This window comes from Artibeus jamaicensis, unplaced genomic scaffold (genome assembly GCF_021234435.1).
Source record: "Artibeus jamaicensis isolate MK-2021 breed Jamaican fruit bat unplaced genomic scaffold, CSHL_Jam_final scaffold_1689, whole genome shotgun sequence".
NCBI classification, from domain to species: Eukaryota; Metazoa; Chordata; class Mammalia; order Chiroptera; family Phyllostomidae; genus Artibeus; species Artibeus jamaicensis.
In genome coordinates this window covers 1889921-1916797 of record NW_026522029.1, presented here as the reverse complement: position 1 = coordinate 1916797, position 26877 = coordinate 1889921, and the positions used below count along the sequence as shown (strand labels likewise).

General features: G+C 43.6%; 1 protein-coding gene across 1 annotated transcript in view; it reads right to left on the bottom strand.

Annotated features, from left to right (window-relative positions):
- SPAG17 (sperm associated antigen 17) overlaps positions 1-26877 on the bottom strand; it is a 185500-nt gene that overhangs the window by 103441 nt on the left and 55182 nt on the right. Inside the window, exons 5-12 of the mRNA XM_053656086.1 lie at positions 16343-16529; positions 14780-14974; positions 12863-13044; positions 7884-8003; positions 6613-6685; positions 6294-6406; positions 519-656; positions 317-430 (exon numbers count right to left, since the gene is read on the bottom strand). Of these exons, the coding sequence (XP_053512061.1) occupies positions 317-430; positions 519-656; positions 6294-6406; positions 6613-6685; positions 7884-8003; positions 12863-13044; positions 14780-14974; positions 16343-16529 (1122 nt within the window). The remainder of the gene's footprint in view (positions 1-316; positions 431-518; positions 657-6293; positions 6407-6612; positions 6686-7883; positions 8004-12862; positions 13045-14779; positions 14975-16342; positions 16530-26877) is intronic.

Genomic DNA, 26877 nt, shown 5'->3' with positions numbered 1-26877 from the left:
AGGTATGTGCCCTGATGGGGAATTGAACCTTGATCCTTTGCTTCGCAGGCCCGTGCTCAATCCACTGAGCTACACCAACCAGGGGTAGTCACAATCAATTTAATGGTTTATTGGACCACTATAAATAGGAAAGTTTTCTTCGATGACACTGATTTCTCCCTTATACATTTCCATTTTCTGAGATCTCACTCTGCAAATAGGTATTCACTTTGTACACTACTTTTCGTTAGCAATGGTAAAGCTATCAGATTAAGATTTCTGTAACTGAACGGGCTTTCTCGCATCGGCTGTCCTCACGGACACGGGTTATTATTACCTGCAGTGCGTACTTCTTACGGGCAAACGCATCATGGTAGTTCAGCAGCAGCGGGCCTTCAGGCACCGCTTCGCTTTTGCTCTCTTCTTCACATAAAAATATTTTATGGAGATTCTATTCAAATGAGATAACATCGCTTTAAAGAGAGAACACATACTTTCTCGCAACACGCACGCACTTTGGCCACCGCGCGCCATCTGACCTTTTTCTCACTCTCCGTGAGACAGAGCGAGGGCAGGATGGACACAATGTGAGCTGCGATTCTGTGGTCCAGCCCGTCCGCTCTGGGGGGCGGCTCCACCAGACTGGGTGGCAAAAGGTCTTTTTCCGTTGCCACAACCTGTTGAGGTAAAGCATTGAGACGAGGTGGTTTAATGGTCAGCTCTGTACTGATATTCACATATTTCCACTGTTCTTGGTAAAAACATGGCAGTTTCCATCAATAAAGTGCAGCGTTTATACGAAATGGCAGTGTAATTACCAATGACTACCAAAAAAAAAAAAAAAAGGAAAAATGTCTTCAATCCATGCATTAAAGTAGGTATAACATGTATTAGGATAACAAAATACAAATGGTAAACAAGAAAACTCACCATGATAGAAATTTAAAAAACAACATATTTTTTCTTAATGATTTACTCTCTTAAAAAAAAAGAATGCTTATACACCTTGTAAGAGATTCAGTAAATATTTACTGAATGCCAACCACATGCCTGGCATCCTGTGCTGCACCTTCACATACATGAGCTCATTAAGCCTCACAGCAACGCTGTGGGGGGGGGGCAGATGTTATTTTCCATCTTACAGAGAGAGACACCAGGGGAAGTGAAGTTAGGTGACTGGTTCAGGCCCCAGGCTACTGAGGGGAAGAACTAGGGTTAGGTCAAGTCCTCAATCTTTCTTTAAGATAGAAAAGGTGAAGTCAGTAAAGGGTAATAGTCTGCTGCACATGGAGAGTGAGGTCTAGAAAGATCACGAGCCTTGTTCAATGTGCCTGGTAAACCAAGGAAGTTGAAATATAATCAAGGGAAGCACCCAACATACAGCCTTTCTCTTCCCCTTAGATCCCAGTCACCCTCTGTGACTTCGCATCCCTCCAGGGGGTTTCCCAGCCTTCGAACTGAAGGCATTTTGAACTACAGCATTATGTTGTGGGGCTATTTCGTGCACTGCAGAAACTGTAGGAGCATCCCTGGCCTCTACTTATTTGATGCCAGGAGAACCCCTCCAATTGTGATAACCAAAATATCTCCAGTCATTGCCAAATGTCTTTGGGAGGCAAATCACCCTCCGTTGAGAACTACCGCTGTAGACTGATAACAGAATAGTCTCATACTTCACCTTCTGTCAACTCCTTACTTTCAGAAAAGTGACTCACGCCTCTACTCTCTCTTTTCCATCCAGCTCTTGGACCCACTCCAATCACAAACGACCATTCAAAACTGTTCTATCTTTTCCAAGATGGAGGCCTGGGTAGACACACTGTGCCTCCTCACACAACCAAAAGAAGGAGAACAACAAATTTAAAAACAAAAAACAACCAGAACTGACAGAAAATCCAATTGTAAGGAAGTCCAACAACCAAGGAATTAAAGACAAAACATTCATCCAGACCGGTAGGAGGGGCGGAGTCGGGCAGCCGGGTGGAGAGGACTGGAGGCAAGGTGGTGGCTGGTGGGGTGGGCGGTCCCACATTCGAGTGCAGATAAATCAGGAGGAACAACTGGGGAGCGAGACAGAGCACACAACTCAGGGCTCCAGTGCCGGGAAATAAAGCCTCAAACTTCTGACTGGAAACACCTGTGGGGGTTGAGGAGCCGGGAGAAACTCCCAGCCTCACAGGAGAGTTTGTTGGAGAGACCCACAGGGTCCTAGAACATACACAAACCTACCCACCTGGGAGTCATCAACAAAAGGACCTAATTTGCTTGTGGGAAGTGAGGCAAGTGAATGAAAGCCTGGCAAGAGCTGAGCATTTGCCATTGTTCCCTCCCGGACACCTGCACCACAGAGAGCATCATAAGGCAGCAACAAGGGTTGCCCCGTCTTGGTGAACACCTAAGACTCTGCCCCTTACTACATAACAGGCACGACAAGACAAAAAAAAATATGGCCCAAATGAAAGAACAGATCAAAGCTCCAGAAAAAATACAACTAAGCAATGAAGCAAGAGCCAACCTATCAGATGCAGAGTTCAAAACACTGGTAATCAGGATGCTCACAGAATTGGTTGAGTATGGTTGAAAAACAGAGGAAAAAGTGAAAAGTGAAACAAAGGAAAATGTACAGGGAACGAACAGTTAACAGGAAGGAGACCAGGACTCATATAATGGTTTTAACCAGAAGGAAGAAACATTCACCCAGAACAGGATGAAGAAACAACAATTCAAAAATGACAGGCTTAGGAATCTCTGGGACAAGCTTAAACGCTCCAATATTTGAATCATAGGGATGTCAGAAGGAGAAGAGGAAGAGCAAGAAATTGAACACTTATTTAAAAACATAGTGAAGGAGAAATTCCCGAATCTGGCAAAAGAAATAGACTTCCAGGAAGTCCAGAAAGCTCAGAGAGTCCCAAAGAAGTTGGATCCAGAGAGGAACACACCAAGGCACATCATCATTAAGCTACCCATAATTAAAGACAAAGAAAAAATCCTAAAAGCAGCAAGAGAAAAGGAGACAGTTACCTACAAAGGAGTTCCCATAAGACTATTAGCTGATTTCTTAAAAGAAACCTTTCAGGAAAGAAGAGGCTGGAAAGAAGTACTCAAATTCATGAAAGGCAAGGACCTATATTCAAGATTACTCTAGCCAACAAAGCTATCATTTAGAATGAAAGGGCAGATAAAGTGCTTCCCAGATAAGGTCAAGTTAAAGGAGTTCATCATTACCAAGCCCTTCTTATATGAAATGTTAAACAGATTTATCTAAAAAAAAAAAGAAGAAGATAAAAAATATGAGCAGTAAAATGACAACAAACTCACAACCAAACCTAAAAAAACAAAAACAAAAATGAACTAAGCAAACAACTAGAACAGGAACAGAATCACAGAAATGGAGATCACATGGAGGGTTATCAGCAGGGAGGGGGAGAGGGGAGGGGGAGAAAGGGGGAAAAGGTATAGGGAATAAGAAGCATAAATGGTAGGTGCAAAATAGACAGGGGGAGGTTAAGAACAGTATGGGAAATGCAGAAATCAAAGAACTTATATGTATAACCCATAGACATGAACTAAGGTGGGAATGCTGGTGGAAGGGGGGAACAGTGCAGTGGGGAATAAAGGGGAAAAAATGGGACAACTGTAATAGCATAATCAATAAAATATATTTAAAAAAAACTTCCATCTCTGACATGTGAGACTCTAATACCCTATCCTGTAAAATTCCAACCCACTCCTCTTACACTTCCATTTTTCCACCCTATTATTACTGAGCATTTATTCAGCCAGCATGTAACTATTATTTGATACCTTCTATGTGTCAGGCACTGAGCTCTCTTGGTGCTGGAATACAGTAGATGGCTAATGTTTGTTGCTTCGAGTTTAGTTGAATAGAATAAGAAAGACTAAGATAAATAAAATGATGATGCCGCAAGCTGTATCGGGTTTTTAAGCTTTTACAGCTTTATTGATATATAAAATTATTGGTCTCCCCAAAACCTTATGGGGCAATTAAAGGCAAACATGAGTGTGCTTATTACCTAATTGATTAGAAAATTAAAGCAGTCAACAGACACACAAATGTGTACTGGAGGTACCAGAAATGATATATCTGAAAAGAACTTTAAATATTTTAATATTCAGAGAGAGAGAGAAGAATGTGTTATATGCATGATATAAGAACAATAACAAGTAGTTATAAAAAAATTAGAGAATTTGTAAATTAAAAACACTACTTTTGAAACAAAACTTCAATAGCAGACCGGACTCCACTGAAGAATGAATTAGTAGGAAGTTAAGCAGGAATTCCCCAAATGATAAAATTGAAAGAAAAATATAAAGACAAGAAGGAAAAAACAGAAATTCTAACATCCATCTAATACTAATAAGGATAAATCAATAGGAGAAATAATATTTTCAAAATGTAATTTATTTCGACAAATGAATATTCAGTGTCTACTCCAGTTTGGGTGTAGGTAGCGTGTGCTGGGCATACAACAATGAGCAAGACTAGTTAAGTCCCTGCGTGCATGGAACGTACACTCCCAGTCCTAGAACAAAGGTGAGGCACAAAGCAAACGGGTGTATTTTTAACAGACTGGTTGTTGACAAGAGAACACCTCCAGGCAATGCAGTAGAGAAAGGCTTCGTTAGACCAAGCCATCAGAGGAAGCTCAGTTAAGGGCTGCCACTGGCACTGGGCACTGAGCGACAAGGAAAATCCACCAGGCAGGCAGGTGGGAGCCAGACTGTCTAGGAGGAGAAGCCAAAGTGAAGAACGTGGTGGAGTTAAGTAGTGGGTGTGAGGAAAACCCAGAAGGCTTGTGTGCATAATGAACAGTGAGTGTGTGTTGGGGGCGGAGGCTGGGTGGGAACAAGAAACGAGATGACGCGCAGGGCCCAGAACCAAAGCTGTAGTGTCTTCATGGACCAGTGTCAAGAAGTTTGATTTTACTCGGAGTGTGATCAGAAACCAGGTTATCATGTCTTACATCATGAAGGCCATGTCAAAACAAACAAAGCCACAGCTAGACACAGCCTTGTGTTACCAATTATAAAGAGAAAATTCTAATAGCTGCCAGAAAGAAAACCAGAGTATCTACAAAGGAAGGAGGATCAGACGGACATCAGGCTGCTCACCAGGAACCTCAGGAGGCAGACAGCAAAGCAATGCCCTCAAAGCTTCTCCACTCAGACTGACCAGTTTCAAAAGCGGTTTCTGTCACTCACTACTCGGACAAGTCAGTGAAACTTTTGATGCCTTGGTTTCCTTATCTGTAAAGTCAAAGAGTAAAAATAATTCCTGTTTCACTGGGTTGTTCCAAGGATTAAATGAATTGATTAATAAGAAACTGTCAAATACTACATATTGATAAAAAGTGAATGTGTCCACCAGGCCCCTCAGTAAGTCAGGAAATTAAAAAAGTGTTTATTGTGACATGCATTCCCGGTTTACTAACCTTAATGCAGTAGAATTAGTTGACAATAAGGAGTGGCCATAAAAAATAAAAGACGTGGAATGGAATACACTTCCAGTCAGGATGTAGCCAAAGAAATAGAAGGAAATGTGCACCCTTAAGTGAAGCAAAACAGACCAAAAATAAATAAGGCTTCTATCAAAATGAAATACAAAATAAGCCCAAAGAAAGCAGAAGGAAATTATAAAGGTACATGAAAAACTAAATAAAAAGTAAAAAGGAGTCGACCGATGAAACAAATGCCGGTTCTTTGAAACGTCCAGTGCAATAGATACAGAAACTGTGATGTAGAAAAGAGAGGGCACCAGTAAATGACATCAGTCATTGGAAAGGAACGTGACCAGACAGGAAGGAAATTAAATAATGCAGGAAAGTGAACACAGAACTCTGCAGGATATTCAAAGCACAAATAAGATGGACATATTTCTTAAAAAATACTAATGACTAAAGCTGGCCTCAGAAATAGAAAATGCTGCCAGTCTACAAGAATAAAAGACATTTTAGAGATAGTCAAAGACCATTAAACTACCCCACCCACCTGCCCCACTCCTCTTTCTCTTTCCTTAAAATACAAAAGGCAGTTTTAAGGGCATGTTTACTAAAACTTCAGGGAATGTTATAGAAGCTATCTCAGAGCATGGCAAAAGACAGAGAATTGCAGGTGATGATCAAAGCAAACTTTTGTGTTCCCTAAAGTGGTCTAATCTTTGTACAGGAGAATGCATTCAGGTATGGTGTATTTAATTTTACAATAGTTTTTAAAGCACGGAAGCAAAGAGAGATGAAGCGACTAACGTGAAGCTGTCCACCTGGAAAGCGTCTCCAAGGGCGCCCACCTACCTGTTCCAGCATGCAGTGCAGAATCAGGGGCACAGAGATGAATTCTTCTGGAATCGGGTTCAGCAAATCATTGTAGTACCGCATGTCTGCCTCGGGGATGGTGACGGAAACCACTGTGCAAGAGACAAAACCTCCCGGCTCAGTCAAGGTGCAGTCTCCATTCTTTCATTAGAGCTCACCCACCAATTCAAACGGGGCCCACGTAGTCACAAATGCAGGCCCCGGGGGAGGGGGGTGGGAGGGAGAGGAAAGCCACGTGGAGGGCGGTCACTATTCCTGAAAGCCCAGCCCCTGGCCCAGCAACCGGCCTCACACGTGCCTGATGCCCGGGGTTGTGGTTCTCCATTTTGTGCTTTCTTCTTCCCGGTGCTGAGAACAGCAGATTGTGGCATCTAAAAGAATAATTACAAACACACAGCTGAGATGGCTGGTTGGGAGGTGCTTTCAGCAAGTGTGGTCAGATAGGGTCTGACAGGATGCTGCGATTGTACGATCACAGTCGCTCGCACCATAAAGCCATTTGCTGGCGTTGGGGTCCAGCACCCGGAAACTGACCCGGAAGACTGACCCGGAAGACTGAACCACAGGGGCGCCTTCCGGTTCTCCCCGCAGCTCGGCGCCCTGAGCACTTTGCCTGGAGCGCGTGCGATGCATCGGAGGCACTGCGAGTTCCGAGTTCCGAGGGCGCCCCCTGCCCCCCCGACCCCGCAACCCAGAATCACGCCGTTCTCCCTCATAGACCCCTTCAGTGGTTCCCGTCACCTTCGCGGGGAAACTCTAACTCAGCATGAGTTCAGGGCCTGCGGTTGTTGCCCACGGCACCCACGTGGCATGGGAGCACTGTCCACGCGCAGTCCTGGTTTGTGCCCCAGCACTTCTGTCTTTGACCTCTACGTCTCACACTGCTTTGCCCCTTTGCCCCATCAGGCTTTCCCCTCGGCCATTCCTCCTCCTGGCCTTCACCACATGGCTTTCCCTGCCGGGCAAGGTTGCCCTGACCCTTCTGTCCCCTTCCTGCTCCTCCCCGGATCCGCGTGGCGGCCAGGCCCTACTGCTCCCGCCTCTGAGCTGACTTCTCACAGCGCTTGTCCTTTGCTGTTGAAACTGCTCTCAATGTGACCGCTGACCCCTTTGAAAGTTAACCTCAGTGGGGAGGGCGCAGAAGAGTCTTGTTCGTTGTTGCACCGCCTGGGCCTCGCACAGGGCTAGCCCGAGGTGGGAGCTGATAGACATCGCGGTGAACTTCCTGAGAGCCCTCCCTGTCCCAGGCATCATTTCCTGCACCGTGGGCTGGAACAGTGTGGCACCCCCTCGCGTGGCAGGAAGTTGGGAGCTTTGTAAAGCCCCTACCGCATCGATGCCCCTTCATACCGTCCCTGGGGGCCTTTCCTTGTTCCCATCCTCACTATTAAATCCCAGCAGGCAGAATAAAATAACCTTGCTACAAACTACTTTTTTGAGGCTTTTTTAAATCTGTTTCATCAATGTGAAAATTAAGTTGTTCGGCTTCTCTCTCAGTGCACTAAAGACATCCGAGCACGTGCCTACCTCAGAAATCACTGGGGCTTCTAAGGGAGGTTTCTCACTAACCAATTGTGGGACGTTAATGAGCTGCATGCTTTCCAGATAGTGCTCATGCTGCCGCTTCCAGTCCAGGCTGTCATACATCAGACAGGCAATGTTTTCAAAAATACTGGTGCCCAGTTCCAGCTACAGGGGACAGAATCAATGAAAATTAGTGTCATATTGTCGGAATCAGGTGTCTGGTGTGTATTTACCTTAACAGCTAAGCCTATGCCTTTAAAATATTTTCTTTTTCAATTACAGTTTACATTCATTATTCTTTTGAATTTGCTTCAGGGGCACAGCATAGTGGTTAGACAGTCAAATACTTTACGAAGCGTTCAGTCATACTTCCAGGGCCCACTTGGCACCATACAGTTATTACAATATTACTGACTATTCCCTATGCTGTACTTTACATCCCCATGACTATTTTGTGAATACCAATTTGTACTTTTCAAAAACTGATTTGAGAGAAAGAGAGAGAGAGAGAAGTGGGGGAAGAGAGAGAGAGAGAGAGGAACATCCATTTGCTGTTGCACTTATTCACACATTCATTGGTTGCTTCTTGTATGTGCTCTGACTGAGGATGGAACCTGCAACCTTGGTGTATCGGGCCAACACTCTAACCAATTGAGTAACCCAGCCAGGGCTAATGTGAACTTCTTAATCCTTTCACCTTTTCCGCCCCTCTGGCAACCATCCATCTGTTCTCTGTACCTATGAGTCTATTTCTATTTTGTTTATTTTGTTCTTTAGTTTCCATATGTAAGTGAAATCATATGGTATTTCACTTACCTATTTCACTGAGCATAATACCCCTAGGTCCGTCCATGTGGTCAAAAACGGTTAAGATATCATTCTTTTTTTAGCATTTTGGGTTTCTTTAGATATATACCCAAAGTCTGATTGCTGGTCATAAGGCAGTTCCATTTTTAATTTTCTGAGAAAACTCCATATTGGTTTCTATAGTGGCTGCACCAGTCTGCATTCCCACCAGCAGTACACAAGGGTTCCCTTTTCTCTACGTCCTCACCAACACTGGCTGTTTGCTGGTTTATTGATGATGGCCATTCTGACAGACGAGAGGGGATATCTCATTGCTAAGCCTATCACTTCTTACAGGGAAGCACTCCTGTAACCATTGAATCCCTGCTGTGGTGACCGAGTCTTTGTTTGTTGAGTCCCTCTTGCTCTCCTTGTTCACCTGCCTTTAGAGGGCCTTATGGCTGTCTAATAATGCAAGAGCCTAATGAACGCTTCGACTAAGTGAAAAGCACCCCATTCATTAGTTTCAGCTCTGTGGCTGATTTTCTAGGTATATCGAGTCCTACAACAACACATTGAAGAGGTAATTTCAGTTTCTCAGCCCAAGACCAGCCACAGATGATTCCTTGCTTGGCTGTGCGAGCAGCACACCAGGAAGCACGCGCTCAGCTTTAACATCATTCATGCAAGTGTGCTGTCTACACAGTATACACTGTGCTGTGTACGCTGATTGCAGTGTACAGGCAATCGGTATGCCCTCCTTTCCTCCCTGCTTCTCCTTCTTTCTTTCACCTGTGCTAACTCAAGGGGGAAAAAAACCCTAAGAAATCTCAAAAGACTACTGCTCCTAAAACACCCACAAATTTTATGATCTGGCAAGTAAGCTATAAATCAGATTCTTCTATTACCTGGGCTTTCATTCCCAGAAGTAGAAAGGCACTGTTATTGCTAGGTCTGTCTCCTTAAAAGCAAAGGAAGATTACATAGGCTCCTCCCACATGTGAGTTGAGGGGGCGAAGTAGCGTGACATGGTTTCTGCGGGGCCAGTGAGTCTCCGTCTGCCCGGAGTCCAGAGGAGGCCTCACTCTGCCCTTCTTCATGGCACAGCTGGCAGACTGGCCTCCACATGCCCACTCCAACACTAAGCTTCCTTTGGGTGGGTTTCTACCTGGTGTCCTTTGCCCAAAGTCTGGCATTGAAACACGTTTTTGTTTGTTTGCAGTTTAAGAAATATAGTAAAACTTCTGCCCAATGATCCCTTAGCTTAACTGGCTAATTTATTTTTCAATCAAACAGCAAATCATATGCTAAAAGCCAGCAAATTGCTTCAGCAACCAAGGTCTTAACTTGAGATGTTACAGATGTCTTACACAAGCAGTTAGCACTTCGTGATGGGCATGCATTTGATGTAAAGCTTTCGTTACCTTGGTTCAGCAGAAATACAGCCTGCCTGCTTGCAGCCAAAGGTACTAATGCTTTCCTTCTTCCAGACAGGAAGGAGACTCCTTAGCTGGCTCCTGCCTTGGATACAAGGCCATTATCAGCTTCAGATACACCTAAGAGTGTGATGCCCCGTATCTAGACTGCTTTTACTGGAAGGGGATGTATTATTTTGCTGTTTCGTAAGTGGGCCTAAGTTTCAAATGAACTTTGGCCTTCAATATTAAATCCAATGGCCTTTTTCTGTGGAGCCCAACTCCATTACTGAACTGCTTTTCAAGGCTTTCCTTCCTCACTCACTTTATAGGGATATGCCTGGGCTCTGAAAGACTACAGACCACGGCCCTGGCAATAAGAAGATGCTCAACAGAGACTTGAAAATTGACTGATGCAAGATTAGTGTGTCCAGTTGGGCACCGTGGCCGCAAATGGCCCCTTAGACCAGTGTCAGTCTTCATTCCTGATAGTTTTCTGCACGTTCCAACGAGACAACCCAGATGTTAATCTTTTAGTTCCAAAGTCAGGAATATTCTACCAGAACTAGTATTTCAACTAAGCTGATCGTATCTTTTCAACAACAAGTAAACTTTCTGATATTTGTCATTGAAATTCTTCTTTGCATTTTTAAAAGGAAAATATAGCCATACCCACTTTCTTTAAAAATGGAGTGATTGAAATCCTCTAATGAACGGAAAACTGTGAACAAGGGTGCAGCCAGGAGAATGCTGGGAACGGTTCTGGGTCTTAGGAAGCTGCAATGGTACGCCCTGCTCCTCACATTCATGCACTGGTGATGCAGTGAAATGTACTCGACCTTGGGAACAACACATTTCAACACTTCCCAGCCTATGCCTGGGGATTAGATGGGGCACAGAGAAGGGGGCCCTAACTGGCGCAGCAGCAAAATGTACTTGGGTTGAGGCTCTTAGAGACTCTTTTTGTTGCTTCCTCTGAATTATGGTTTAGGAATTGTATGGCTGTATCTCCTATGCTCCATTGAACCAAAAATGTACACAAGTTCTTGACAGGGCGTGCAGCCAGCCCTTCGCCCAACAGAGAGGAGAATTTTTTCCCCAAAACATAAATTTTTGGCTGTGGGTTTCTGTTGGGCATAGATGTTACATGCTTAGGAGAAGAGCTGGTCTGTTGGAAAGCATGGAAAGGTAGCTTTGAGGTAGGATTTCGGATCCTAGGGGAGTCGCCTCTTCCTCGGACACTGCTCCCACTTGCCATGTGTCATTTAGAATTCCAACAGAGCAGGACGGAACAGTCATCATGCTCCCTTACTTAGGATGCCCGTGTCTCTGAGATAGGGAACCCTGTTGGCCCAGTTTTATATAAAGCTTTAAAGGACAGACGGCAGTGGATTCTTTTCTGAGAATTCAGGTTTCGAAGACAGAAGAGTAAAGACACAGCAGGAAAGATAGAGACATCCAGAGGAAGGGGTGGAAAGAAGCCGAGTCAAAGGAGTCTGGAGGAACCAGTTCTGCCTAGAACAATTCTGCTCTCAGCTACAGCTTTTCTACAGTCAGCTTCGTTTTTCAAGTGTAGGACAGATCTCATGTATATTCTTACTATTGGCAAGGTATCAGATGTAAGGGTACTGTTTCTACAAAGTGATAGCTAATACCTTTTATGGGCAGTCTTTCTGACTCAGACTGATGCATGCATCGCTACTTATTCAAGTCCTGCCCATCCTTGGACGTTCAAATCAGGACCTCCCACCTCCATGTTTATCACTTACTTTACCAGGTGCACGTCTATCTAAGGTGACAGAATCAGGGACTCCTATAATGAAAAATGTTCATGCTGCAACCCATGGCCATGAGCCGCTGTCCATAGTCACTGTCCACAGACGCTCGTCCACCTCCTCTGCCCTGTCTGCCCAGCTCCCTTCAGAGCACTCCCTTGATGGGGTCCCTCCCAGGACTGTGCTTTCAGATGAGTTCCCCTGATGCTGAAATGCATCGCCCTGCAGGGGACCCACCACTCCTGTGGCCTCTGTTTGTGGGTGTAGATGGTCAACCAGAAAGAGACCTGAGAGGTTTCTTTGTAACTGGGATGCTTGGGTATCTCTTCCAGCACTCGGGATAAGTAGTTTTAAGAACACCCTCATGTAGCTGGCATTTGCTACTTTTCAAAGCATCCCATGTCTACTTTTTCTGAACCAATAGGCAACTTGGAGTGTGTTTTCCGTAACAGAGTGCCCAGGAGTGGCGCATCTTGAGTACTGCCTATCCGTTCCATGCATGGTCTTGCCTTTCTGCAAGCACCTCAGTAGCAGGGGCCAGTAAGTGCTCTTGGAAGACACCTGCTGATTGGTGGGCTGGGGTCAAGTGAGCCTACTAGGAAAGACCTGTTGGCCAAATATATTAAAAATACAGTTTTGGCTATAAAAGCAAGGTCCTAGAAAAAATGTTTTGAACTAATATATAAAAAAGAAAGAATATAATTTAAAAAACTGTAAAACTTGCTATTTTCAGAATTAATATGAAGACTTTACTGCCCAGAACATTAAGGTATGAAACAAAGGCACATGTCACCAAATAAAAGAATTATCATCCTTTATCTTCATCTACAGCTTATCCTCTGTCAGTAATTCATACACTAAGGGCTATAGAATCAGGCTATAACCATTATTGGGCATTCAGTGTTATCATCTCGAAGATGAAGGAGCCTAGCAGAAAACCTTATCTACAGTCAGTGATACAATAAATATCTGTGGAATGAATGAAAGGGGAGACAGAACCACAGTGTGCACGGGCACACCACCAGCCGCAGTTACTGCGGGCACTGACCAGCATCTTGCTGTCCGACCAGTTGGAAGGAAAGGCGTCTTCCTTCACCACGTGTTCCAGCCGAGCCACATCAAAGAGGTTTGTTTCAGGTTTCTCATTATTTAGGATTGGTTCCAAGTACTTCCAGAAAATGGCAAGTTCTTTCATGGCATTCTCTTTCTTCAATTTCTCAGCTTCTATATCTAATAATAGCAACAGGTTTATACTACGAAATGAGACTGCGTTGTACTTCTTCCCACTCTGAGTGGACATGGGGAGTCATGTGCATTGCAGGACATCTAACACAGTACCAGGAAATGCAAATTACAAAATGTAGTTTTGAGAAAATTGGGGACCTGGACTTCACGATTATGAAATCAGAGGACTTTATTACTGAAATTGGCATTAAACGTGAGCTGGTAGCAACCCCTTCACTTCACAGCTGAGGCCCAGAAAGATTACGATAAGGTTACATATTTGGGGAGCTAATATATTCAATGTCTGCATCGCTCTTACACTGCACCTGTCCAGGAGCAGTTTTGCTGCCAAATCATTTTTTGACCATCTTGGTGTCTATATGCTGCATAACTGGTTAGAAAGCCAGTTGATTTGATTCTCCTTTCCCACGTGACTCAAAGCCAACAGGGTCACTGATTTATGCTTCTGTTAACTTCAGTCACATTAAAATCGCTACTGGCTTCTCTGGACATTTGTGCTCTGACTATAAAATAATGACAACTTCCCATAAAGTTACACTTCACATTTTGAAATATGTATGTTGATTATATCAATAGTTAAATAGGTTCTACTACAAAGATCTCACTAGTCTACTGTACAGACTATTTTCCTATTCTTTATTTTAATATATTAAATAATTTTTATAGAGACGGTATGAAGTTTATGCAGCATTTTTCCACTGGCTTCAGTGATATGATACTAAATGTTATAACTATCATTGAGATAGAAGCATATGGGTCTGAATCTGTACTCTTACTTAATAGCTGCCTCTGGGATGAGAGTCTTTTTTGGTAACATGGAAATTAAATGCATTGCTGAGGGTGGGTGTGAAAACATACACGTACCATCACAGGAAAGCCCTTAGCACTGTGCCTAGTGCCGAGGTACGTGCCCAATACATGATGGCTATTATTATTAATGCTGGTAGCAATTTCTTACTTGGGACAGGAACTTTAAGAATGAAGTGTTACAGAAATTGGGATGTGGTTGTGTAAGTTACAAAACACTGTGCTAATGATATTGTTAATAAGTAACAATAAAGGTAACAGCATATGGCAGAGAGAGCTTGGACTTCCAGGTCACACAGGCTCACATACCAAATCCCAGTCCTATCCCTTGAGGCACAATCAGCATTTTGTTCCCTCTGCAGAGCCGGTTCCAGCACAGCACCCACGGACGAAGACCTCTGGTCTCCAGGGGCTGGATGGCTGTGTGGTGGGGACTTCACCCCACAGCCTGCTACCTTCAGGCCCAGAAGATAAGGTGCCCTTTCTGATTAATCACCATAAACCAGTAGCAAAGCAGAGTGAGCACCCAAGACTATGCTCTCCCTTGAGCCACTCGGTTACTGTGGTTTCTAGAAAAGTGGATTATCTACATAGTCGATCTATCCACCCCAGGCTTCAGGTAAAAGTCACAGGTCAACTGTTTCTGAGAAATGTAGTTCGATGACCGAGTCTTCTGACCTGCAGTCTACGTCCTGCATGTCTACACAAGAATATAAACACAGAATATGATTTTCATTTGCAACATTTACAACACCTGGCTAGTGCAAGCAGAATGAAAAGCAAATCAAAGTCTCGAACGGATTTAATAACGTACGTATTGTATGACTACATTTTGGACAGAAAACTGTATTTCTACTTTAAGGACCATGGGTAACACTGAAGGATTCAGTAAGTTGTGTAGCAGACTGCATACCTTGTGGCTGAAGAAAAACTTCCTGCTGCTGGCTAACTGCTGCCAGGTGTGTCTGCAGAGGTTCATAATTCTCGGAAGATATTTTAATCACGCTGCTTATGGGGATGCCAAGCTCAGTCATAATCGCTAATAGCTGAGGATTGTTGAAGCCCACAACTATAATGTAATGTTGGGCACCATCATCTGGCTCATCGTCTGTGCAAAATACCGTAAAGAAGAGGAGCCGTCACTTTAAAAGAGAACAGGTTGCACTCAGCCAGTTCAATGGCTACGTACATTATGCATGCGTTTATAATCCCTCTTTCTTGCCAAAAGCAGTCCAGTTGGCTGGAATGCAGTCGCATTGACTGGTTTTCATTACTGCCCGTCCAGTAAGAAGGCTGTGGCCATTTTACAAAATATTAAATCACTTTTGCAAATGAGACGGGCGTAATAGGAGGACAAACATACACGGGGCCTGTGGTCATGGAAAATGTGTGCTTGGGTTTTTGTAAAAGAAAAAAAAATGTTTAGGCTGTAGTGTTTTTTGTGCTTCTAATCTCTTTTGAGCAACATCTGGACTTACTCCTGAATTACGAGTAGCTGCAGCTTTGCAGAATTTTATAAGTAGAGGTGTTTACAGGAGAGGGAAATATTGAATATGGGTGTGCTCCCTACCAAAGTATCCTGTGCATTTATGTCAATAGGTGTGAATGCTCGGGCGGGGTCGTGCAGCAATTATTGAGACTAGATGGTACCCGACACCATTAAATCCCACAACAGCCTGCTAAGATCAGTTTTCAACTAGTGCAACAGAGGCACACCCTTTTCACTCTCAAGTAACGATTCTTGTTCTGTCACTAGACAAATGAGCACTGACATTGCCCATGGAGTCCATGAGGTAATTGCCTCCGAGTCCAGTGCATCTGGTGCGCTTCGCACACAGAAGGGGAGTGAACCTGGTAGAGCATCTGAAGGCCTGCCACTTCCTGTAGATCCGATGCACACGGCAACGGGGAGCTCCGCTCGGGTTCACGGGAAGTGGCAACGAATCACGCGTAGCTGCCCTAATATAAGTCATTTTTCCATCAACAATCTAAAATGGAGAAAAATCCAGCAGCTCTAAGACAAACTGGCAGTGGGAGAAACTGAGGTCGGGAAGCCACGTGCTCCGCACGAGTCCCTGGTTGACTGGTCTCCTTTTATTTCTACTGGATTTCACTCATGACAACAGTCACTTTTTTACTTTGCCTTGGAATTATGTGCGACTTTTAAAAGTGTTCCCAGGAAGAGAGGAAGCTCCCTGGGGCCACAGCCAGCTCACTGGGTCACCCTTTATGTGTACCACGTCAGCGTGCCCACAGCGAGACAGGTGCTAAATAAATATGTGCTGAAAACATCCGTGAATTGCAAATAGAAATGTTTCTCTCTTAGGGGGTCATGGGTAGCTTGTGATTGGTGTCTTTATAAAGACTGAAAAGGCTGGGGAAGATGAAGCCTAGTTATTGGCAGGATTTCTCAAGGTACTTCGTAGGCGGTAAGGCAAGATCGGAGGGGAACCCAGAGGAGGCGCGCCGCACTGACCAATGTAAACTTTGGTCTCATCTTCCTCTCCCCTCCGCTTCAGCTGGGTTGCCTTTTTCACTACGGCGTTCACCTCGGGCTGATCTTTCCCTTTTCCTTTGCCAGAGCTGGCATTGGAGACCTTCTTCTCCTTGGGAGTTTTTGCCTTCCCTTTATCCTTTTCTATCTTAAATCTGTCTTCTTTCACCTAGAAAGAGAGAATACAATCATAAAGTGAGCAAGCAATGGCGTTTCTGCTGTCAGGTGAATCCCCTGTTTATTTCACCACGTGGCTTGTTTACCCCTCTGTTCCATCTGCAGGCCAGGGTAGTGGTGGAGGAGACCCCAGGCTGAGCCTGCATTGTGATGAGGCCCATCTAAGCACGAGGAGCAGAAGGGCGGATGCTAGACTGTTCACACGCACAGCCTCCTGGCAGGGAATTCATCCTGAAGGAGAGCCAGAGGTGGCCCAGTATAGCACCTCGGGTGGCAGGAGGCAGGTGGGGGGGCGGATTCTGAACACACTGTGGAGGCAGGAACTTGGGCTCATCATAGCCAAACCCCAGGGGGGAGTCTCTGACTGTCAGAGAGAGGTGGGTTCTTAACAAAACAAGGCTAAGACCTGAAAAATAAAAAGCAGCTTCTCTAAAATCTCCTCGATAAAGTTGTCATAGTTTAAGTAGTGCACAGACTATTTTTAAATGTTAAAAGGTACTTTCGGGAACCTGGTACTAACAAGATATTTTTATTATAATGCCACTTAAAAATGTATAGACTTAACCAGTGGCTGCCTAATGACATGCCCAAAGAAGAGAACAAGAAAATATCAGCTGGCAATGCTAATTCCTTACATGCTGCTCAGAGAGGCATGCTTAGATTGCCAAATACCATGTAAAGACCCAATTTTCTCACCATTTCTCTTTTCAAACAATTTCTGAAACCTTTTTTTAAAAGATGTTACTTGTCTATTTTTAAAGAGAGGAGAAGGGAGGAAGAGAGGAAGAGAAACATCCATTGGTTGCCTCTCATATGCACCCCAACCAGAGACTGAACCCGCAATCCAGGCATGTGCCCTGACAGGGAATTGAACCAGCAACCTCTCGCTTTGCAGGATGATGGCCAGCTAACAGAGCCACACAGGTCAGGGCCAATTGCTGGACCATTTGTATGTTATCTCATAATGTGATCGTCTTTGCAATTCAGTTGCATTGTGGATATAAATTCGTGTATTGTGTATGTATTACATTCACTGAAATGATGTACCAGTACTGATCATAAGATGCCCATGTGCAAGGTCCAGAATATGTACATATTATTTTTTCCACATTCAACAAATTGGGAACAAAAATAACTAAATAAATTATTGTAGCAACAATACAGATGGCTTCTGTATTTTCCTGAGGTCATAAAATTGAATCTGAAAACCTCCATTGGAAGGCATCAGAGACGAGGAGAAGACATGTTGCTTTGGCACCCAGCGAACAGAGCGAACCCCAGAGGGGAAAGAGCCTGTCCCTCTTCCTCTTGGAATCCTGGAGCCAGCAGTGCTGATCACAACCAAAATTTCACAACGAGCAGAGAATTAGCAGAGACTAACGATGCCATATGCTTTCGAGACATCACAGTCTCTCATTTGTTCTCACCAAGCTACCTACAGCAGGAATTTTATCCCCACTGTATCCATTAGGACACACAGTTTGCCTTTGGACACACAGCTGTGGCTTATGCAAACCCTAAGCTCTTTATGTCTATGGTTCTCCTGTTAGTCCCTGTCTCCGACATGCTCTCACCTCCTTCCCCATGCCCCTCTGCCTCCCCTACTCTGGCTTTCCAGTAGCTGAAGGATCCCTGCTGGGTGCTGCTGAGTTTCCTACAGGGCCTCGCCCTGCTCAGCCAGCTTCCTGCTCGGCCTCCCTCTCTCCCTGTGGTAGACTGGAAAAAAAGCATCTTTTAAACTAATTTCCAAAAACTGAAGTATGTACCCTCCCTTCTTTCACTGAAGTATTTTTTAAATACTTGCAAATGCTGATTCACTTCTTTAAATAACTTTTCTTTAAATTATAAAAATACTCATTCTTGAAAACTTGGGAAAACAGAAAACTTACAAAAACCACCATAATTCCACCGTCCAAAGATGAGTGAAAGATGATATTTAATGCATTCCTTCAAATTATGTTTGTGCATATTTTTTACATAATTGCTGTTGTTCTCTCTACACATGTAAGCGTTCTGCGTTCACCATTGAACAGTGATGCGCCTGCAGCTGGTAGGACTTCAAGGAGACTTCCTGTGTGAAGAAGGCCCCCGGGGAGAGCACCTGTACCTGCACTGGGCAGTAGCATCTGGGTCGTCCCACTGTGAGAGGGCCTGGTGCAGACACTGTATGGCAGGGTCCCCAGTCTGCGGGCCGCACGGCAGGGGGTGAGCTTGAATGCAATGGGATTGAGTCATCCTGAAACCATCCTCCCACCCCCGGTTCTTCTTCCATGAAACCGGTCCCTGGTGCCAAAAGGCTGGGGCCGCTGCTGTTTGGAAGAAAACAGAAGCAGAGGGAAGCACCTGGGTTCACCTAGGAGCCAGATCCAGGCAGAAAAGTCCAGGCCAGGTTTCTGAATGTGTTCTTTGCCCTCCCCAGTCCCTTCTGCTTCCCCATGGCTGACTCTAGTGGTGGTCTGCCTACTTCTCTCCTGTTCCTCACTCCTCCCACCCTCCATACTTAGCTGAACCAGTCTCTTTGACCCTCTGGTTCTGGACCATGATTGACTGCTTGACCTCTAGACTCCTACTTTGGTCCAAAGGCAAAATACCCTTTTCTACCAAGCCTCAAGCACACACACACACACACACACACACACACACACACACACACAAAATTACCTCCCATCTTCTTCTCTGTTCCTCTATTCTCTCTCTTTCTGAATCAGCCCCTCCCCACATGGGCTTATGTTTTGGGATTTGGGGGCAGCAAAGGGCAAAGTGAACCTGATTAGCTGAATATTCAAAAGTTGGCCCCCTCCTAAATCATACACTGAAATTTTTTTATCCCAACTTCCTCTTTGCCCTTTTTTATTTCTAGATAACGCAGCATGCGTATTCCTATTTATTTGGTGGTGATCTGCTCAAGCAACTTAAGGAACTCAGAGGCAACTCCTGCCAATTTTAGATAAAAATTTAGAAGGGATGAATCCAAAAGGCCCCTCTTTCTACCCTGTTTGGGGACCACATACTCCCCAGCACATGAAGGGAGAATCCAGTTCATTAGAGTACATTTCATCTAAAATGCATCATGTACAAAAAGCATCTGGAAGTCTCCTACCGTGAGAAGGCCTTGGACAGGCAGAGATTTCCTAACCAGCCAAGCTACACAGCAGATGTGGGGCTCTTGTCTCAGCAAAACGAAAACACTATTAGCACTTCATGTACTCAGCTGAGTACCAAGTGATACCTCTTTAGAATCTTTAACCTTGTTACTCTCAGTTTTTAAAGGCAAAAATACAAATTCTCCCTGTCTGAAACAGGGCAACCTAGTTATTTTGATACTTCATTTTACAGTGCATTTTATTTCTAAATGGCTCCTTGATGTCAAAATTCAAATGTCTTGATGCACCATCAGATACGGCGATAGGTACTTGTTCTGTTATTCCTCACAGTGAATGGAGGCCCAGTCAGTGGAACAAGTGGAGATCAACTCTACTTCATCTCGTTGTTTTAGCTAACAGTGCATCTCTGTATTTGCATGTACTTTTGTGTTTTATATGTTCTCTCATAAGATTCCCACATAGCATCATTAAGGATACAGATGAAAAGCCATGCTCAAGGAGGTTATGTGCCTGGGCCATTCCATTGTTACATGGCTTTTGAGATGCTAGGTCTGTCTTCTGAGTGCTGCTCTGGTTCAAACTATCACTCTGTCTGATAAACAATCTGGTCTACCAGTCACAGATGAGAGAATAGTGCATGGGCTGAAAGAAATACATGGTGTCAAGTTAGTTTGAAGGATGGCAGATTTAACAGGCTTATTTCCCCAAAGCTCCCCATTGTAAGAAGCTCAAGTGCTGTTAAGTCTTAAGACTGAACACAGTGACTTCCTTGACCAGGGTCCATTTTCACATTAATGGAGAGCAAGGTCCAAATGGTGCTAGAACCTACATTGGGAACATAAGGTTATGGGGACATTTGGGGGCCAATTATTCAATTTCTATAACCCTATTTTAGGGAAATTATCCAAAATATGGAGAATTCTATACTATAAACTTATTCTTCACAGGATTGTTTTCATGAAAAAAATACGGAAATAACTAAAATGTTCAATAATAGAGGACTTACAGTAGTCAGCACAGAATCACATAATAGATGTAAATCCATTGCAGGGAGTAAAAATTATTTTAATGAAAACATTTTTTATAATGATTGCAGTCCTGTAAAGAAACAAATCCACACAAAGGACAAAGAACCACACCAAATCGTTGATAGGTTTACTGCATTATGAACATTTTGTTTTACTTTTTCTATATTTTATGTTTATTCTTTCTCCTCTGCTCTGCTCTCCTCCTCACTTCCCTGACAAATAAAAAATATAAAGGGGACTTCCAGTCAAGATGGTGGCACAGGTAAACACAGCTCGCTTCCTTGCACAACCACATCAAAATTACAACTAAATTATAGAACAACCATCACTCAGAACCATCAGAAATTGAGTTGAATGGAAGTCTGACAACTGTGGAACTGAAGAAACCACATTCATCCAGACTGGAAGGAGGGGTGGAGACACAACCAGCCTGGTCCTACACCCATGTGTGGTAGACAAATATCCGGGAGGGATATGTTAGGAGCAAGGAATCCCTGCCCCACACCAGGCTCTGTGTTCCAGTGCCAGGGAGATGAGTTCCCATAACTTCTGGCTCAAAACCAACCAGGATTGAGTCAGTGGAAGAAATTTCTGGAGTTCCAAGCAGTTCTTCTTAAAGAACCCACACATGGACTCACCAATTCGGATTCCCTCCCTCTGGGCTCTAGCACTGGGGTAGAAATTTAAAAGGCACCAGTGGCGTACAGGGAAGAACTGAAGTGTCTGGCACCAAGGCAAGAGCTAGGGTGACGCGTGCACTGACCAGCAGTGCCCACGGAGTTATGGATGATGCAGACAAATTCACACGGACTTCCGAGTCCTGCGGAGAAAAAGGGCAGGACACTCTCTCTAGGGGAGAGTGCCGCATACATTTTGCCTAAACAGGCTTTTATTGTTGTTTTTTTTTTGCGCTGGAATTCAGGTACAACTTATTAATCATGGACAGGCAGTAAACAGTAGATAGTATACAAAAAACCATTAGGGCTTCTTCTAAATCAGGGTCTGTCAGCTAAAAGGCTACAGAACTTTGGGAACATGAACTCTTTTTCTGCTCAGGCCTTTACCATTGAACTAAAAGCATTCTTAGCAAAGCAGGTTTCACGGGATTCTTAGGAATTCTTTCTCATGACAGATCATCCAGGGAACCTGCCCTTTCCTGCACAGGGCTGCATGGCCTTCCCTATCATAGGTTTTTAGGCTTAAGTGGATTAGAGCCAGGAATTACTTCTCCCAGAGGACATGGTGACTCTGGCTTTGTGAAAGCCAGGGGGTGAGGGTCCATTGCCCGCTTTCTGTTTCAGCCCCCTGAGTCCTTCCATGATGGTCTCCCAAGTGATCGTGTCTGGCCCAGGTTGCCCCTCCTCTGAGGGGTCTCACCTGTCTCTGACCTCCCGACCATACTTTGGGGGCAGGGGGATAAAGCAGAGGCAGCATTTGCTACCAGAGACAAGCTTTGTCTCTTTGTGGCTCGCATTCCAGAGGTCACTTACTCAGCCTTAGGCATGGGAGATGCCTGAGGTTACAATTCCTGAAACCAGGCAGAGCAGTTCCCAACACCAGGGGACAGCTTTATCCCAGAGAGAAGGGCAGAAGCCATTGTCCCTATTCTGAACCCTCCCCCTACAGAGCCACAGATTTGGCAGGCAGGTGCCATATCTGAGACTCCATCAACCTGGCTAACGCTGTTTGTCTCACCCTGGAGATCCCCAGAGACTCTGTTCCACCCAACTTAAGGGCCCACCCAAGCTGTTAACAGAGACTCTTTCATATGAATGACTGGTCTTAGCTCACGCTTCACAACTTCCTAAATCCTATCCAACAAGCAACAGCTGTCCACAGTGAGCTCTGCCCCTAGTACCTCTGGCTAAGTGGCCCCAGGCTTGGCACTAGCAGCAGCCAGCCTAGATTCACAGCTTGGCTTCACCTAGGAATCTCCAAGCCTAGCATAAGTAAAAGCCATCTCAGATTGCTTCATAGCCCAGGCAGGGTGGCCCTGGACAAAATACAGGTGAAGGCTGACCTTGGCCTGCACCACTTGGGAAACCTCAGAGCCTGTGTATCCAGTGGGCAGCTGCAGACCATGTTAGAGCATCACCACCCTGCCTCTGCACAACTGATCCTCCACGGAAGGCAGAAGTTGGTGGTCAGTGGTCACAGCCAGTCCTTGCAGCTGACTGGCCAGGGTAAATCCCTCCCATTGACCTGCCAACAGCAATCAAGGCTCAACTACAAGACACATCATACTTAAAATGCCAAAGGTTAAAGATAAAGAGAGAATCTTAAGAGTCGCAAGAGAAAAGCAGTTAGTCACCTACAAAGGAGTTCCCATAAGACTGTCAGCTGATTTCTCAAAAGGAACTTTGCAGGCTAGAAGAGATAGGCAAGGAATATTCAAAGTAATGAAAAGCAAGAACCTGTAACCTGGATTACTTTATCCAGCAAAGCTATCATTTAGAATCTAAGGACAAAGAGCTTCCCAGACAAAAGCTGAAGAAGTTCATCATCGCCAAACCATTATTATATGAAATGTTAAAGAAACTTAGTTAAGAAAAAGAGGAAGATCAACACTATAAACCATACAATGGCAATAAATACATATCTATCAACAACTGAATCTAAAAAATACAGTAAGCAAACAAGAAGAACAGAGACAGACTCATGGATACAGAGAGTGTTTTGATGGTTGCCAGCTGGGAGGGGGGTGAGGAGGAATAGACGAAGAGGTGAGTGGACTAAGAAGTACAAATAAGTAGTTACAGAATAGCCATGGGGATGTAAAGTACAGCATAGGAAGTGGAGGAGCCAAAGAACTTATACCCATGGACATGAACAATGGTCGGGGGAATTGCCTGAAGGGGGGCAGTGGGGAAAAAGTTAGGTCAAGTGTAATAGCAAAATCAATAAAATATAATTTAAATAAAGAAAATAATGGATGGGCCTGAGTTATGAGCTTGCTTTTCTAGAGAGCTGCTGTGGTGTAGAAAACATAAACCTAGGGCTTTATTGGGTTCACTTGACCAAATGATGTGATCTTGAGAGCCCCGCAGAATGTCCTGGGGTGCCACCGTGCTATCTTCAGGGTGCGGTCCTCACCCACAAAACCAGAGCACAGCAAGCCCTGCTGCGTGGCGGTGAGGCAGCGGATGCACTGTCCATCTCCAGCAGGATCCTCTGTGACTCAGAGGTTTTAGCCCCAGTTCAGCCGAGTTATTCCAACTCAGTGAATTTCCACCTTTTTCATCTCGTGGCACACATAAACTAACCTACTAAAATTCTGTGGCAGGCCCCAATTTTTTTTTTGTCAATCTGACAAAAGATGAGTATAATTTTGATTCCTTCATATCACATGGCCATTGTTGTGCTGCGTGGTGTCATTATATTATTTGTCAGTCTAAGGGGAAAGAGGCCAGTGCCCCTGATTAAATAAATAGTCATGTACTGCATGTTTTAAAAATTCTCGTAGCACACAAGTTGAAAATTGCTGTTCTACCTCAACACCCAGAATGACAGAGAGAAGGGGCAAGAAGAGGCAATCTCAGGAAGTCTGGTTCTTGGAGATTCCCCCAGAGACCAGGTCATTTCTGGGCAGTGGCCAGGACTGGAATCGAAGTCACGATTCCTCGGGAACTGGTGGTTGGTTGCTCAGTGGTCTTTATCTTTGGTGAGCTTCATTACTTTCCATGGCCTGTCTCTGCACTAACCTCAGGATGCTGTATGCATGTAATTAATTAGTGGGACCAACTGGCTGTTGGTGGATCACTGGGCAAAGCTTTGCTCTGCCCAGGGAAAACACCACTGGGCAGACACCCTGCTGGCTCAGAGCCAAGAGTGCCATGGTGCACAGACATTCAGACACACTGGGCAGGAGGGGTACCGTGGTTAGGAACGTGATCTTTAGAGTCTGACAGTTTCGGGTTTGAATTCCAGCTCCATGTCTGAGCAGCTCTTCAGCTTTGGGAACATGACCTGACTTTTCACACCCTCAGTTTCCCCATCTGCAAACTGGGAATAATACTCTGTACCTCATAAATTCATTTTAAACATTAAATGATGTAGCATGTGTAAAGAGCTCAGTACAGCACCAATCAGTCCATAATGGCAGCTAATTAGTATTAGCAGCTGCTGTAATTATAGCTATTTGTATTGTAAAATCCTGTTCAATTTTAAGTGTGTCTCTGCACGTTTTTCATGAAGTCCTAAAAAGTTTTCACTAACTAAAAGCATCCAAGTTAGGAAAGCACTATTTTATTTTATGGATTTGTCAGGCAGGGAGGCATTTATTATTTGCCCCGAGCTGTTGAATTTGGTAGTTCTGTAGATCCAACGGTTTCGTTGGTGGCAACCTCATTTTGATAGTCCAGCCTTAAAGAATTCCATCCAGGCAGTGAGGCAAGGTATCCTCTCCTGAAACCACACAAGTCCCTCTAAACTAAGTTCCTGCTCTTCCTCTGTCTGATTTCTTAAAACAGTGTCTGAAGATTTTAACTACAACTGAATCAAAACTAACCAGCCTGTGATTTCCTGGTACGTCCCTATGGCCTCTCTTTGAAAACACACACACACACACAATGGCAGCACACTGGCCGGCTTACACTGTTTTGGGGTTTCAACTGGAGTCAACTGGAGCTGGAAAACGTGCGTGAACGTCACTCGCTTTCTCTTTGCGGCTCCTATGGAACAGGCTCCGACTCGGCCCTGGTTCCATCAGGATCGTTTGTCAAATTCAGGTGCTTTTAATTTTCAGTCGTTTTAAGAAAAGTTTACCAATACTATCTCGCCAGAGTTTTTAATGCATACCTTCCTTCTCTTCAAGTACCTCGTAAAATAAGGCAACTTGTACTAAGTATATAAGCCAGAAAGAACTGTTCTGCTTTCCTACAAAATACACGCTAAAAATATCCAAGAAAATAGGGACTGGTTATTTGAATTCACAAATTAAAAGCACGACTAGAATATATTTGCATCTTTTCCAAAATTCTATTTAAATATTCTGAATCTGACTACACAGAAAACTGAATTTAGTTCAACTGATTATTTATATTGTTATTTTTTGTATTACAGCCATTTTCATCTATTATAGATGATTAAATGTTTTCTAGTTGAGTTCTTGATAATTTAAATATTTTGATTGAAATGAATCAAAAGAAACAAATGAATAAATGAAGTGTTTTGGTTTTAAATAAATGTTTATAATTAACATACAACATAAAAGGGTTAAAAAGAAGTAAAAATGTGAATGATGTTATAATATTCAGATAATAGCTAAATGAACACAGGGATCAGAATAGAAACCAAGTAAATTATTTTAAAATTATAATGAACATGTGTCCACTACATTGTTCCTCTAAATGTTTTTTTTCAATAAATGTTAACTAACAACAGACTGATGATGAAGAACTAAAAATGCAGAATAAATGCTGAGATGATGATGTGTGTAAGAAAAATTCATTTTTAAACAAAACACTCTCATTCACATTTTAAGATACAATCAGATCTAATTTGAGATTCATTGTAACAGGGTCATTTTCAGAAGTTCTGAAATGTTAAAATATGTTTAAAGAAATACGGTATCTTTTCTTCATGATATGCACATTTGGAAGTAATTAATGAGGTATTTCCAAGTAGATAAAGTTTTCAAATACATTCAACTTATTTGCAATCAGAGGCAGGCATTTGCCTCCCAGAAACTCATGTGCTGAAGTCGAAATCATTCTTCTCAAAGGTATCTCCTCATGTGGTATTTTTAATAATATTCTTTGGCCAGCTAACTTCCTTATGGTCAAAGCAAATGCAATGTTAAGCCCAGACTAAAGTGATATAAATTATTAAAATTAGTGGAATCTAAAAAATGATGGTTTTACTATATTTGGCAATTGAAATAATATTATTTACCACTGAGTTTCAAAAAAAAAGTTTTAACAAAACAGGATCAAAATATAGTGATACATTTTATTTGTTTCTTTGAAAAAGAACAGGGTCTGAATTATATTAATTTTTGTCCCCAGCTTCTCCCTAGTATTTTCTATAATTAGTGCTGTGGCTATTTTTTAAGCATTCATTCAAAAGAATACAATTCAGGAAATGTACAGATGTAGGCACTGTAATTAGCACTGGAAAGAAAACATCCACAAAGATTTCATGTTGCTGTTAAAATTCTGAGGGGACAGGCTCTCCCCTTGCAGGAATTTCAGAATCTTACCCTTGGTTT